The following is a 16,098-nucleotide window of genomic DNA, read 5'->3' as shown; positions in this document are numbered from 1 at the left end:
TAACTAAATGTTTCCATTAATTTCTGGCTGAATTACAAAAAATAATCTTACAGTATTTCCAGACATGCTCTTGTTTTTTTGTAAATTGGATAAATTTATCAAAGTAATGTTAAATTTATCATACATGTGTTTAAATATTAGCATATTGATACCATGTAAATTACTCGGCAATACAAATAGAAGCAATTTAGAAAATATTGTCATAAAGGGTGCATATTGATCATCAGAAAAGGATGCTTGCAAGTGGATCACAACGCAGAAGTTTTTCTTCTGAACAGGCATAGTCTGAATAAGCACAGCATTGGCATAAATGCATGATTTATACAGGACTTTCACCAAATATAAACGAGATCTTACTTCAGACACTGACAACTTAAAAGCTTTTATTTTTACAAATCACCAAGCAACAGTAACTAGGCAACTCCAGCACTCAAACCTAAAAGATAGGAGACTTTCACTAAAAGCCTTTATCTAAACATGGAAGAGTGCCCAAAATATACTCAATCTCCACATTACCACTTGTATTAAATTGGACAAAATAGTATGACTTTCAAATATTGAATCTCTTATCAACGATACGCCTGATATGCAATTTTAAATCAGTTGCAAAAGTTTTGAAGGGGTGCTACAAATACATTTGTTCCTTTTACAATGCTTTATTAAATTCTTTACAGCTTAAAATATCCAAAATGTAAGGATTTTTAACATGGTGGCATAATTTTAGACACGAGACAGAAACTTTACTGTAATCCCTCGATGAAGTCAATTGTGTTTATTAGGTCTTCTGGTCTCTTCCTTTGATTTTTAAATAACATATAACGTTCAAAACCAGATATATTTAATATTGTGAAAGAAATCAAAGTCAAATTCTAACACGTCTGGGAATTCAAAGATCTGCTTGTGCTTGCCCTAAGGAATAATTCATGAGTTCTCCCCAGTATTTAAAGGTGTCTCAAAGATCGGGCTTCAAGAATTACGATAAATCTTCCGTCAGTTCTGCCATGCCCTTATATTTAAAAATGCAAGATGAAACGTAAAATATAAAATATTTATATTTCAAAATACCATATCGAGTAGTATTTTGCAATCACAAGAATCTGGAGGACACAATGCTCTTTTAAGCTTTGAGAATTACGAGAAATGGTAAATCAGGTTTTGTTACACATCCTTTGACGGGTAGGTACAAGTGCATGCTTCAAATGCCAAACGTGAGGCTTGATGCTGAGAACGAGTCCGCCATTTTACTCACGCTGAGCACCACACGCTACGCTCAGTATCCCTATTTTATCATTTCCTTTTTGCATCAATACCTCGTTTTTTTAAAAAACCCTTTCACCTTCCATGATAGACATTTTGCAAACTCAGTAACTTCCTTTCACCGTTTAATTTATGCTTTATACACTCAACTGGTTACATTTTTTTTCAAATATCGCCCGTTGACTACACGATGCTTTTAATTGCACCTCGGATCGCTGCTTCCTGTCTGGGATATAAATATACTTGTGCAAAATTCAGCAGCAATACCTGAAAAAATCAGAATCTCTCCGAGAAACTGAAATATTGTAAAGCTATGATAGATCAAGTTGTTTCCTTCCATTAATTGGTTTAAATGATACGTTGCATAAATTGCCTTGCTAATTTTAAGTATTTCTTGTGCCTGTCTTTTTTTTTCTCTGCTGTACAAGGCCAAGCAGTGTCTGATCGCAGAGGAGCGCCAGTTTGGACCTTTGCTATCAGTGAATGTGTTGTGTTCCCCTCCCCCAGCTCTGTTTCCCACAGACAGCCCCTGTCCTCCATTACAGCTCCCATGTGTCTTAAAACAGTCAGATCTTCACATCTTTCTCTCTCCTGGGGCTGCAGCCACCAATATTTACAACATTAGCACGAAACAGTTGTGAACTTTACGTTTTTTTGGGAGGAGGGGGGGGGGAAGAATGTAAAATACAATAGGTTTAAAAACACGGAGAGGATTCCCACAATCAAATTTAGCTAAGTCACGGGCAAGAACAAAAATTGGAAATAATATGTTTCATTTCCTTTTTTTAAAATAAAGTCAACGATCTTCCTGAGCGATTGGAAAACTGTCGGGTGGCATGAGAAAGGACGTTTGAGCAGATCGACCCGAGATGGTAGCAATGCCACATAACAATAGGAATACTGTAAGGCAGCTAGTGACCCCTTTTACGGAGTGAGGGATGTGAACTCAACCAGCAGCTTGTGTGTGTGTGTATGTATGCGATCTCACACACACAGCTGCAGCAAAGAAGCCAGCACTTTCTCCGGTTTCAGTTTACCCTGAAGGGCCTCGAGGCCGGGCCCACACAATAATACGCTCACCGAGAGAGTGTTTACCACACACACACACACGGCGCGGTCCAAAACTTACCGTTTAAAATGCTCGATAATCTTGTCTTCGCGCACATTTTCCGGCAAATTCCCCACCCAGAGGTGCCTGGTTTCTCGTACCATCCTTAGCGAGTCATAGGGCTCCCTTTTCGGTGTGAGTGAAAGTCCGGTTTTTATTTTGCGGTGACGGCGGTGGCTCCTTGTCGGCCCGGGTTAATCCTTGAGGTAAAATCCCACCATTAGGCTAACGCACACTCTCTCGCTCTCTCTCTCTCGCGCCGCCCGACCTGACGCGGTTTTTTTTTCCTCGAGACGCTAACAGTTCGTCCCCAGACCCGAAATTGAACTGCACTGCGCACGCGCGGGATCCGTCGCCGCGGGCGCGCAAGCGCCACGAAACCCCGGGTCGCCTGGGCTCGCCGCCGCAGCACGCACGCGCGGAGGAATCCTCGCCTCTTCCCCCCCCTCCCCCTCCCCCACCCCTCCCCCTCCCCCACCCCCTCCCCCACCCCCTCCCCCACCCCCTCCCCCACCCCCTCCCCCTCCCCCACCCCTGGCTCCACAGCCGAAAGGAAGAATACCAAACTGCGCCTGCGTGACACCCGATGAGCCTTTTTTTCCCACTCCCCGGGCGCATCGTGCGATCTACGCATGCGCGGAAAATGCGGCACGCTGTGTGTTGCACAAAGGTCCGCGGCAGCAGCTGGGAGGAGAAACCGCGCGTGCGCAGAAAGTGGCCCGGGAGTGTTTTCTGCGCAATCGCGCAGAGTTGGTATTTAGCTTACTACAGTGACTGGGAGGAAAGTTCTCGAAAAGCTGCTGTCGGTGCAGGAGCACGATGAATAGAAAGGAATCTGAGAAAGCGCAATTCCAGGGATTTCCACTCTTTATTTAAAGAATAGCTCTGTCTAACTTGTCTATAAGTGCCTCCTTCGACTAATACTAAATTTTGGATATTATGAACGATATGGGAAGATTTTAGATGGCTTGAACGCCGAAATGACCGATATGAGGAAATACAACTTTCAAAAAACTTGTTGCCAATAACTTTTTCTTGTCAGAAAGCGGCTGTTGTGTTCGTTCAGAATGGGGTTTTCTTGCAGGAATATCGTCACTCCACCATTCTCAGTCCTCTTTGTCCCTGTCTCTGCTCCCCTCCCCCTCTCCTTTTCCACTCGGGCGCCATTTTAAGGTGATGGAAAGTTCTGGAGAGTCCGCCATTTTGTGGCAAGCAGCAATCTGCCCAAACAGGGAGTGCTGCGCACATACACTGCTGGAATACCAGAGATGTAGACTACCTTGTGGCTTAAAATAGTGGAATAACAAGCAATTAATAGCCCATCCGATCTTTAAAATCTGGTTTCTCTTGGAAGATGCTATTTCGTGTAATAATAGCGTTAAATAAAACTGGCTTTACGTGCAACCTATACAGATCAACTGATACAAGTTCGCTTAAAAATAGTAGGATATGTTAAAATTTATAACAGATTGGAGTGAAGGAAAGAATTCTCTGGGGAAAGAGCAACAGTTTGGTTAGTGATGCCACCACACAGTAAGTGTTTCAGAAAGGCGAGAAATATAATATTTTTATTAAATCTTGCATTAAAGTATCTACTTCACCATTCAAACATAACATCTGCAGTCAAAAGTACCCACTTAGCCTGGTGGATCACATGTTTCTCACGCTCTTGTTGTAAATTTAAGTCTTTAATACACAAAGGGTTCCAGAAATTTATGTAAAAATCGTATGGCTCGGTGTTTCTGGTGAGCAGCTCTGTGCTTGGACGGGGGCCATATTTTTCTTAAGTGTTGACTGAAACTGCAAATTATGGTTTAATCCAGTTGATATATCCGTCGAAAGTGGTGAATGTGATGCAATAACCAAATTTTGGTAATTGCAGAAAGACTAGTATTTCAACAGACCCATTTTTTAGAATTTTGTATCGAGTATAAAATGTACTATGGTATGCTGAAAATTATCAACAAATCTCAAAAAAAAGTTAACCCTTGATCAAATAGGTAATCTTTAACAAGATTTACTGTTCATCTATTAATGGTTTATAACAGGAGGGGATTAAGCTCCGTTTTTGAGGTTGTGAAACCTAGGGCCAACACCCATGGTGCAGAACGATTGCGAAGACGTGAAAAAAGTGGATGACTCTTTAGCTTGGCTTTTTAAATGCCTGTAATTACGTTATGAGTTATGAAAGCAACACACTCGTGATATGGCTATGTTCTCGAGGTTGTTCTTTGTTTCTTGGTATCCACCCAGTATGTTTATTCACTGATTGCATAAAGACTGCACTGGTAACTAGGGTAATTCTGCATCCTGATTAGTGCGGAAGTCTTGCATATAAAATCCCTATTCTTAGAATTTCTAATTTTTCAGCTTAATGGATAATGAATTATTCTTGAACTGTTATAAATGGAGGATTGTGATCCAATTATTGCTCAACATCGTACTCCATGGCCATAAAAATAATCATGCGTATTTTCAGAAAACATGAAGAACACTGCCGAGAAACAGGGTTGATATGATCCCTTTTAAACTGTTTTTGCTTCTCAGCATTATCCATAGTTGAGCTGTTTGGAGGTGAGAAGAGGGAAATGTTTTCATTTGCCATGGTGCATATTTTGAGAGCTAAGGCAGTAATTGTTTTTGTTAAGCCTATTTTCTTAAACTGTTTGCCTTATAAGGCCTTTCACTGAACTAAATGGCAATGCAAAATTGAGAGTGACATTGTGGAATTTCCTGTTCTGTGGCTAGCTCTTTGCATTTTGAAGTATTTCTGTCTGCAGTGATAGCTTGTAAAACCTATGAAGCATACATCATGCAATTTTGCACTTGTTTAGACAACAATTCTGTTGTACCTTATCCACCCTTTGTTTATGTATTTTACTTTGTACACTGTTCTGGCAGAATATTCTGCTGGAGTATCTTTCACAAGCCACCAAAGCAAGTAGGTTATAGAATCATTCAAAGAAAAGTGTATATGTATAATCTCTTGGATTGTAGGCTTGCGATTACTCCATTCGTACATATAACTGCAGCTTAGCCTCATAGTGCACTCGGATGGACACTAGGTAATGCCATTGATCCAGTAAGTGTTTCCCAGCAACTTGTGTTGTGGAAACTGCGTACTTAGTCATCACTGGCTTTCAGTTTGCACTTCACTACAGTTATATTTAATACATAAACACTTAGTTACTATACAAAGCTCAATGCATATGGTATGTGCAAAATCTTCGATTATCCTACTGAAAATTATTCATACCTTATTCTGAGATTCACTTGATAATTGTGACACCCAGAAGTTGTCACATTACCTTGAACCACTGTCCAGGGCTCCTGAGATCATGCCCTTTTCTTCAAGGTTGCATGTGATTATTAAAATCATTGCCACAGGAACCTATTACAAAGTGAAACAATATTTATCATTCTTCAGAAATGGGAATAATTTCAAAGATAAATATATATTTTGTCCTAAGTAGCATTATGCTGATTGAATAACTTATGGTTCTCAGCCAAATGTCATTCTTGAAAATGCCAGTTGAGAGCAGAAACAAGGAGTGGTAAGACTGACTCTCAGAATCCCAAATGGAGAGAAATGTATTCAAACTTAGTTTATGATTCAAGGGGGTTGAGGAGAGTCCAATTTGAAAAACATGCTTGATACTTGGAACCAGGTGCAAGAGACATTGAAGCAAGACTGGGTGCAGTCAACTGTCCCATTGTCTTGGCGGCAGGACAACTTGGCTTGATGGATTATAGGTTGAGAATGATTTTAAAGAAACATGCTACTTTTAGGTTCATTTCACAACAGTGCTAAAAATGTTGTGGAAATCTTGTGTGCTGCCGTCGTAAAAGCACTTAACCGATCAGAAACAATATGTAGCACTGCACAGATTCTAACTGGGTTTCTTCCTATCAATCATTTTGCATATTTGTGCATTTCTCTGGTATTCTGCTTAGTTTTCAGCCAGCTTCTACAGGATTTTGTTATAGGTTTATTCAATAGGAAGGCTGTAAATATAGTAGGGCTGATTCCCTGATTAAATGGATTTCTTTTCATCCTTCCTAGGTCTGTTTTATTCGTATGCTAGGGTGGAAATTATTACTTTGATTTTTACCACTTATTCTGAGGGCATATGGAGTATGAAACTACTGTTACTCATTTGTGAAAATGAACATGTTAGGAAATTATACTGCTTCTCTGGGATATTGTACTATTTGTTTCTTTCCTTAAAGCAGTGACTTGCTACAGTGCTGATGAAGTGCTGACACTCTTCCAATTCTTGTGAATCTCGCCATTTTTTTGACTGTCAATGCTATTCAGGCCTGGAGTGCATTTGTTTGAATTTGATCTTGACAATCCATATGCATTAAATTTCTTATAGGTAGTTGGTTCGCAAACAGTTACTTAGGCTATTTTTTTTCCATGACACACGGCTGCTAAGGCTAATTATAATAGCTCAACAGCTGCCCAGCTTTCGGAACCATTTTTACTTCGTCTTGCATTTTCCACTTGAACCAAGTGCCAAAGTACTTTCAAAAATGGGTGTGTATTTGTTTGTATATGTGAGTAGTATTGCTTTTAACTGAACTCTGCACCTACTCTTAAATATCTGCTGAAATGGCCTAACTGCTCAATTCAAGGGCATTTGGTGATGGGCGATGATTGCTGGCCAAGTCAATGCCACCCACATCCCCGAATGAATTTTACAAAAAAACTTTGGACGGTTCTCTTGGTCGAAAAGGCAAGATAGAAATGAACCTAAAAGCAGAATTCCTATAAGATTATCCTGTGGACTCTTGGGATCCTCTTCAAAACATGTACAGTTTTTGAAACCATCTATACTTTGGAGTGTTTGTTCATGTGAATATGTCGTGCTTAAAGACTTGATAGTGGTAACTTCATTGGGAATTCCATCAGATTGTTTTGATGGACGATAACTCTAAAAATAAAAGAGAATTTCACAATTGTTGGACATCTCAAAACCCATAACAGCCAATACTTCTGAAGTGTAGTCACTGTGTTGTAGGAAACACAGCAGATAGTGTGTGCAGCAAACTTCCACAAACAGTAATGTGATTTTTAAAAGAAATCTGTTTTTCTGATGTTGAATGCGGGGATAAAAGTTGACCAGGGATATTTCCCCTGCTCTTCAAAATAGTCATGACGTGGAGATGACGGCATTGCACTGGGGTAAATATAGTAAGAAGTCTCAACAGCAGGTTAAAGTCCAACAGGTTTATTTGGTAGCACTAGCTTTCGGAGCGCTGCTCCTTCATCAGCTAAATTACCTGATGAAGGAACAGTGCTACCAAATAAACCTGTTGGACTTTAATCTGGTGTTGTGAGATTTCTTACTTCAAAATAGTGCCATGGGATCTCTTTAACCCCACTTGAAGGGCAGATGGCTTCTGTCCTTTTGCCCAGAAGAAGGCACCTTGGACAGTGCTAGCTTTTGTGCACAAAACCTGGAGTGAAACTTGAACCCAGAATCTTTTAAAGTTTATTATTAGTGTCACAAGTAGGCTTACGTTAATACTGCAATAAAGTTACTGTGACAATCCCCTAGTCACCACCCTCCGGTGCCTGTTTAGGTACACTGAGGGAGAGATTAGCACGGCCAATGCACCTAACCAGCATGTCTTTTGGACTGTGGGAGGTAACCAAGCGCCCAGAGGAAACCCACGCAGACGGGAAGAGCATGCTAATTCCGCACAGACAGTGACCCAAGCTGGGAATTGAACCTGGGTCCCTGGCGCAGTGAGGCAGCAATGCTAACCACTGTGCTGCTTCTGATAAAGAGTTGAGTGTTTCCAGCTGAACCGCAGCTGACAATGCTGAGTTGTTTATGGTTTTACTTACTTTAAAATTTCAAAGCACAGAACTGTTACAGTGCAGGAGGCCATTTCGTGCATCATGTCTGCACTGGCTTTCCGAATGAGCAATTCACCTAGCATGGTTCTTGTAACACTGCACATCCTTCCTTTTCAGATAAGTATATTGAACCTGCCTCCACCCTAACCACTCACTGCATAAAAATGTTTTATTTTTACTAATTACTTTAAACTTGTGCCCTCTTGTTCTTGATCCTTTGAGTGGGAACAGTTTCCCAATCTATTTTGTCCAAACCCTCGTGATTTTGAATACATAGAAACCCTACAGTGCAGAAAGAGGCCATTTGGCCCATCGAGTCTGCACCGACTACAATCCCACCCGGGCCATACCCCCATATCCCTACACATTTACCCGCTAATCCCTCTAACCTACGCATCTCAGGACACTAAAGGACAATTTTAGCACGGCCAATCAAACTAACCCGTACATCTTTGGACTCTAACACCTCTAACAAATCTCTAATAACTCTAACAAATCTCCTGGACCTCATTTTCTCCAAGGAAAACCTTAACTTCTCCAATCTGCCTTCATAATAAAGTTCCTCATATTTGGAACTGTTCTCATGAATCGTTTCTGCACTATCTCTAATACTTTCACATCCATCCTAAAGTGGAGAGCCCAGAACTGGATGCAGTATTTGAAGTCAAACTAGTGACTCATGCAAGCAAATTCATGCATCCTAGAATGTGTTGCCGCATTTAAGGCCCCGAGTGGGGAAGAATTTTGGGTACTTCATAGTTGTCCAAAAGTACACTGAATTTTTTCTCTATCTGGTGGAATCATTACCATCAATCAATGCTACACAGATGATGAATGCGATACCGTGCTATCTGAGGTTGTTGGTTTGTTTTGCTGATCTGATGTGTTGTAGTGAAGCTTTGTATAAAGAAACTTCAAAGAAGTATGTAAAAGATCTGTGATTTGTTTGAAACTAATGAGTAACATTTGCATTATTGTGCCATTACTTATATTTAAGATGCATCAGTTTGGCTGTGTGATTCATATGGGGTCATAACACAAACGTGCATGTGAATTAGGCGTGTGTCACTCGGCCCCTCAAGCCTGCTTCACCATTCAATAGGGTTATGGCTGATCTGATTGTAACCTCAACTCCACATTCTCACTTACCTCTGATAACTTTTCACTCCCTTGCTTGTCAAGAATCTCTAGCTTTGAAAATATTCTGCTTCCATTGCATTTTGAGGAAGCGTTCTAAAGACTCATGACCCTCCGAGAAAACATTCCTCGACTCTTGAATGGGAGATAAAATTTATTTTTAAACAGGTGAGCCCCTAGTTCTAGATTCTCCCACAAGAGGAAACCTCCTTTATACATACTGTTCTTTAACCAGTTGCTTCTATTGCATGTGGTTTCGTTGAGTTTCTCTGTGTATATTGTGCAGATTTGATTTTTTTTAAAGTGTGCTTTAGCAGTTTTTTTACTGTTACTTTGATATTCAAATCTCTTCTGCCTCTGTTCCCAATCATCCATTTAACTCTGAAAATAATCCTTATCGAGTACAATTCTGTTGCTAACATCCACACACCTTTTTGTTTTCCAGCAAATCATGCAGATTTTTTTTTTACCTCCTCCCAGGAGCCCTAAAACCAATTGTAGCAAAATCCAGTCTAACCAAATTTAAAAACTGCTGACTCATGTCAGCTTTGAGAATTGGACTTGATGCCTTCTATTACACAATACATGAAGAATAAACTTTGATATGGCTTGTGTGTGTAATCATTTGCTGTATTTTGCTTGTATATACATTTAAATTACAGAACTTCACTGCTCATGTAAGAGATCAGTAACTTCAGCATTCAACTTGTATTACAAGCATGCCATTCTATTTTGGTGAGTGGAGGGGTGGATGTCGCATGAAAGAAAAAGGGGAACACAGCAATTTATTTGCACAGTTTAGTGAAAACTGGCATCAGAAATCTCTTTTCCCCCTCTTATTTGCTCTCCGTGCTGTGGTGTAGTTTGACAGCTTTCACAAAATTGTAAATGTCGGAGCATCTGGCAGCTAGGATTTCTGGGAAACATTCAGGACGGCTGATATTTTTTCTCCTTGTCCCAAGTAAACCATGCTATTGCCACCCCATAACCTATTTGACATAGACCAGGAATTGAAGTTTGATCATTCTGGGCCGTATGATTTATTGTTGTACTGTTTTTTTTCGACTATTTCACTGAGTCACACAGTATACATCCTAATTGGAAATGAGACTAGTGCTTTCAAAAACACATCATGTGGTATCAAATAACGCGTGATTGGCTTTGTAATCTAAAACATTATGTTGGGTTTCTGTTTCTAATCCAAATTTCTGCCAGCTCTTAAAACGTATGTCATAAGTATATAGTTCGAGGAGGGTCTGTAGCATGAGGTATACCCAGACGTTGGGAAATTGAGATGTCAGTTGTGAAGATGCATAACTTTAAATTGATATGTAACATCAAAAACCTTAGAATACTGTACAGTTAAAAAAAATGTGGTTCTTCGAATTTGTAACCATAGGCTTGGGGGAGTGGAGAAAGGGAAAACAAAATGCAAGATACACAGATTGCTGAATATATCTTTCCTACTCTTTGAAAGAGCTATCCAATTATTTCCACTCATGTTCTTTCTCCATAGTCCTGCAAACGGTTCTCCCTCAAGTATTTATCAAATTCCCTTTGACAGTTATTTAAGATGCTCCACCACACCATGTACCTGCATTCCTCATCTTTCCTCTTGTCCCTTTGGCCAATTACTTGTATCGTTCTTACCAACCCTTTTGCCATTGGAAATGGTGTTCTTGCTGTATTGGTTTCCTTCATGATTTTGGATACTTATTTACGTTTTCCCTTAATCATATTTGCTCTAAGGAAGGCAACCCCAGTTTCTCCAGTACCTTTTTGTACCATTTTAATAAATCTCTGGACTTTCTGGAAGACCTTGACATCCTTTCTAAACTGTGGTGCCCATAATTGCCCCCAATACTCTAGGTGTAACTAGCTACGTTGCTTACTCTAGCTGTAATTGGCCATGATGCTGCTGCTTCATGTTACTTCTGTTTACACTCGAATGACCAGTTAATATTTTGTAGTGGTACACGACAAGGAACGAATATTAAGTGGCACACACTCTTGACAGTGGGGCAGTACAATTCAGCAATGGGTGGAAATTCATACAACTGTTAGGAACAGATGGGCATCAATTTTGAACAGCTCTGCTTTCTCCTCTCTCCATCCACCCACAAACCAAGATATTTTTAATTTTCCCCTTTGTAAGTGGAAGTGTGTTTTCCCTAACCCTTCAGTTTTGGAGTGATCCACTCTTCTATTAACCCCGCAGCAAACTCGAGACAAGGGGGCTGGTTTAGACACATCGTAGGAACGGGTTTCGCAATATTCATCTTTGCATTCATGTAATAAAAAAGGGACGAGGGAAAGAAAGAGTTCAGGGCAATGACTACAATAAAAGTAAAAATTATAATTTCACGTGATCTCAGTAATGAAGAGTCATTCAGTGGTTGTGGCAGAATTCCTGGTCTTGGATTCTAGGAACTTGGTTGCAGGTTGAGTGGGTTGAAGATGCAGCAAGTATATCATGGAAATTAGTTTACTCCATATGTTGTGAGATGCAGGTCAAAAGGCAGGAGGCTAGCCTGGTATCCAGTTCTGCTTAGAGGTTAAACTGCAACTGAAGCTAAAGTTCAAAAGCTGTATAATGAAAGGAATCCAGACAGCTCAAGTCTTGGTCATGTGCCAGGGTGATTTTGATTTGAACTATTCAGCTAACGAGGTCCCTTGTTAAAACCTATTGTGTTTTAAGCAGGTAACTGTCCAACCATTATTGCGATGTTGGAGGTGAGTCACCACTGCCTTTGTCCGTAACTGGTGTGCGCATACGCCTCACCTGCTAATCCATTGTGTTGGCTGGAATGTTTATACAATGCAAGGAGTGTTACATTCCAGAAGGATAATTTTAAACTCCCAGCCTAGTGAGGGGGTAGTTAAAATTGAGCAGGGAGTTCTCCTACGCTGATTTGGTTGACTACAATTTTAAATTGCAGGTAGCAAGAACACACCGCCTTGAAGCCTAAACATAAATTTGGTTTTATGATCCCTTGCGCACAGGCTATTGAGGGTGACCTGACAAGGTCTTTAAAATGTTAAAATGATTTGATAGGATAAATACAAAAAAAACTTTCTTCTGAAAAGGAAATTAGAAACAATGGAACATGACATATGCTACGGGTATTTAATCCATAGTCGGAGCGGGAGGCGGAAGTTGCAGCACCAGGTCAAGAAAGCAGATTCTAGGGACAGCAAATTGAGTTTCTTTCCCTCTCTTGTAAGGATTCGAGCTCTCCAGGTCCCACGTGGAAACCTTTGATTTCTGCTGCACCCCTCCTTTTCCCCGCCCCCCACCACAAAAGAACAGTGTCACCGTCTGCCTCCTGAGGACTTGTCACGAACCATTCAGCTCCAAATGCCCCCATTTAGTTTTTATATCACCCAAATTCTTTGGTTCCAATAGAATCCCTATAGTGCAGAAGGAGATCATTAGACCCATTGAGTCTGCACCGACAACAATCCCACCCCAGGGCCACACATTTACCCCGCTAATCCCTCTAACCTACACATCCCAGCAGACACTAAGGGGCAATTTAGCATGACCAATCCACCTAACCCATACATCTTTGGACTGTGGGAGGAAACCCACACAGACACGGGGAGAATGTGCAAGCTCCACACAGACAGTGACCCAAGCCGGGAACCGAACCTGGGTCCCTGGAGCTGTGCGGCAGCAGTGCTAACCACTATGTCAGCTTTCTGCCCAAATGTATTGCCCATCCCTAGTTGCATGAGGGCAGTTGAGAGTCAACCACATTGTGGTGGCTCTGAAATTACATGTAGGTAAAGACCAGGTAAGGATGGCAGATTTCCTTCTCTAAAGGACATTCGTGAATGAGATGGGGTTTTCTGACAATTGACAGTGGTTTCATGATCATCAGTAGATTCTTAATTCCAGATTTTTAAAAAAATTTAAATTCCACCATCTGCTGTGGCAGGATTTGAACCCAAGTCCCTAGAATATTAGCTGAGTTTCTGGATCAATAATCTAGCAATAATACCACTAGGCCACCGCCTGCTTGCAAGGAACATTCTATCCTTCATGTTGCTGTTATTTGAATTAGAACCATAGAAAATTACAGCTCAGAAACAGGCCTTTTGGCCCTTCTTGTCTGTGCCGAACCATTTTATGCCTAGTCCCACTGACCTGCACTTGGACCATATCCCTCCACACCCCTCTCATCCATGAACCCGTCCAAGCTTTTCTTAAATGTTAAAAGTGACCCCGCATTTAGCACTTTATCCGGCAGCTCATTCCACACTCCCACCACTCTCTGCGTGAAGAAGCCCCCCCTAATATTCCCTTTAAACTTTTCTCCTTTCACCCTTAACCCATGCCCTCTGGTTTTTTTCTCCCCTAGCCTCAGCGGAAAAAGCCTGCTTGCATTCACTCTATCTATACCCATCAAAATCTTATACACCTCTATCAAATCTCCCCTCAATCTTCTACGCTCCAGGGAATAAAGTCCCAACCTATTCAATCTCTCTCTGTAACTCAGCTTCTCAAGACCCGGCAACATCCTTGTGAACCTTCTCTGCACTCTTTCAATCTTATTTACATCCTCCCTGTAACTAGGTGACCAAAACTGTACACAATACTCCAAATTCGGCCTCACCAATGCCTTATATAACCTTACCATAACACTCCAACTTTTATACTCGATATTCCGATTTATAAAGGCCAATGTACCAAAGGCACTCTTTACGACCCTATCCACCTGTGACGTCACTTTTAGGGAACTCTGTACCTGTATTCCCAGATCCCTCTGTTCAACTGCACTCTTCAGAGTCCTACCATTTACCGAGTACGTTCTTCTTTGGTTTGTCCTTCCAAAGTGCAATATCTCACACTTGTCTGCGTTAAATTCCATTGTATAACATTTTAATGTTTTTTTTTAATGTTCTAATTATGTGTAGTGCATTCCCTTGTCTTACTTTTTCTTATACCAGTCAGCATATGATGCTTCCATAGTGCATCAGCTTTTCTTTCTGACTTCTAGATTTCCACCGCTTTTTGCGTTAAAGTAACTTGAGAAGTGAATCTCAATGAAGGGCAGGTAGAGAGAGGGAAGTCGGTAAAGAAAAAAGTTGATTATTTAAGAGTTTGATGGTTTAATGGAAATGTCATGCCAAAAATAAATTGCTCCATATAGCTCATATAATTGGCCACAACACTGCTTGATTAGGGGGAATGTAAATTTAGCCAAGATATTTGCAACTGATCGCTATCAAGTCAGCTGCGGTACACCATGGCTCAATGTAGTGTCAATATTCCATCATGTGGGCTGAGAGGCAGAAGTTTCTTCAGTTTTGAACAGTGAAAATGTGAGCATTCATAAATCTGGTTGTGATGTCAGTGTTTCAAAATTATACATTCCGAGAGGCTTGGTTTCCGGAAGAATAGGAAAGTTCTAGATTTGATTACCGGTCTGAGTTAACAGAATTCTGTTTTGATACCTGTGTCACAGCTTTGCTGAAATTCAAATGTTTACAGTGCACACCATTGATTCCCAGTTTTGAGTGGGCGTTCTATTCTGAAAAAAATACTAACAGTGGGAAATTAAAACACATTTGCATCAAAAGTGGCATCTGCTAATGAAATAGACTGCAGATCATGGAACAGAGTAAAAGTGAAAGTAGACAGGAAGATCATAGTTTTCTTTCATTTTAACCAGAAACCTGGGTAAAATGTCTTTGCAAAGAAAACTTCAAAGCAAGCCTTGTTACCCTTGATTCTCTGGAAAATAATTTTTAAGTGCTGCTTTAATAGTTAAAATAATCTCAAACTGTAAAGGGACCATTTAAACCCCAAAAAGGTTCATTTTGAAGGTTGTGTCATTTGTAGAAGTCTGCAAATAATAGAGAAGGAATTGTGTTTTTGAGTGTTGCTGTGCTGATGGTGTAAATTCATCACTGGCATGCAAAACAAGTGTGAGTGGGGGAAGAAACTTAGGAGTTTGTTGTTGTACAATCTAAAACATTTGTGCCATTATCCCATAAAAGGAAATAGCTTTCACAGAAAGTAACTGGAATAGGGAAGCATTGGCAAGGGCAATAATAGAGATTAAAGCTTAGTAGAATCACTAGATCATTCCATAAATGCTTTTATTATTCCCATTTGGGACTTGAGTGAGCTAATTTTCCTACTCATCCATATTTATAATAGGCAGTAAACCAATGACATTGTGCTGGTCTGTTCAATTTCACTGCATGCGTGGGATGCAATTGTATTTTGGTTAACACACAACCATGGAAAACTGTTAGCAGCACAATGTCACTACAGAAAGAATGCAGTTATAGTGATGGCATCATTACAACTCAGAAGTGTGTTTAACTGATGTCAAGATGACACATTGCACTGGTTTCTTTGGCCACTGCTGCTGCTTCCAAGGTGACCACTGTCTCCACAAAACCAATACCATGAAAGCTAACACCAAAGATCAACATTTAAAGCAGTTTTAAATAGATCATCCTTTGCATTAGAGCAAGGTGAGGTGATGTCATAGAAACAATGAATCACAGTCTGGTCTACCACAGATTCTCCATTTCGTTTCTCTTGCTATGGAGTCATTTTATTTTTAAAGAAAGGCTTTTTTCCAACAAAAACATGAGAATTGGGAACAATTCTTCAATGGTTATAGAAGGAACAGAATAGACACTAAGCTAAATCCTGAACTAAGTCCTTTTGCCAATGGTGTTTTGGCAGTTAATTTCTTAACACTTC

The 16,098-nt window shown here is 40.4% G+C and overlaps 2 protein-coding genes across 15 annotated transcripts in view; one reads left to right on the top strand and one right to left on the bottom strand.

Moving 5' to 3' along the window:
- spen (spen family transcriptional repressor) overlaps positions 1-2,706 on the bottom strand; it is a 93,461-nt gene extending 90,755 nt beyond the window's left edge. For all 10 annotated transcript variants that reach the window (XM_078238971.1, XM_078238976.1, XM_078238973.1 and 7 more), the window contains exon 1: positions 2,387-2,706. In XM_078238971.1, coding sequence (XP_078095097.1) covers positions 2,387-2,469 — 83 coding nt within the window. In that variant the 5' untranslated portion in view covers positions 2,470-2,706. The remainder of the gene's footprint in view (positions 1-2,386) is intronic.
- Positions 2,707-3,131: 425 nt separating this feature from the next.
- bcl2l16 (BCL2 like 16) overlaps positions 3,132-16,098 on the top strand; it is a 42,428-nt gene continuing 29,461 nt past the window's right edge. For 4 of the 5 annotated variants that reach the window (XR_013500545.1, XR_013500544.1, XM_078239013.1 and 1 more), the window contains exon 1: positions 3,132-3,898. The gene's annotated coding sequence lies outside the window, so the exon portion shown is untranslated. The remainder of the gene's footprint in view (positions 3,899-16,098) is intronic. The other variant, XM_078239014.1, reaches the window with a different exon arrangement.

The sequence above is a fragment of the Mustelus asterias genome, chromosome 22 (assembly GCF_964213995.1).
Source record: "Mustelus asterias chromosome 22, sMusAst1.hap1.1, whole genome shotgun sequence".
NCBI lineage: Eukaryota > Metazoa > Chordata > Chondrichthyes > Carcharhiniformes > Triakidae > Mustelus > Mustelus asterias.
Note: the sequence above shows the minus strand (reverse complement) of the source record. Positions and strands in the feature narration are given on the sequence as shown.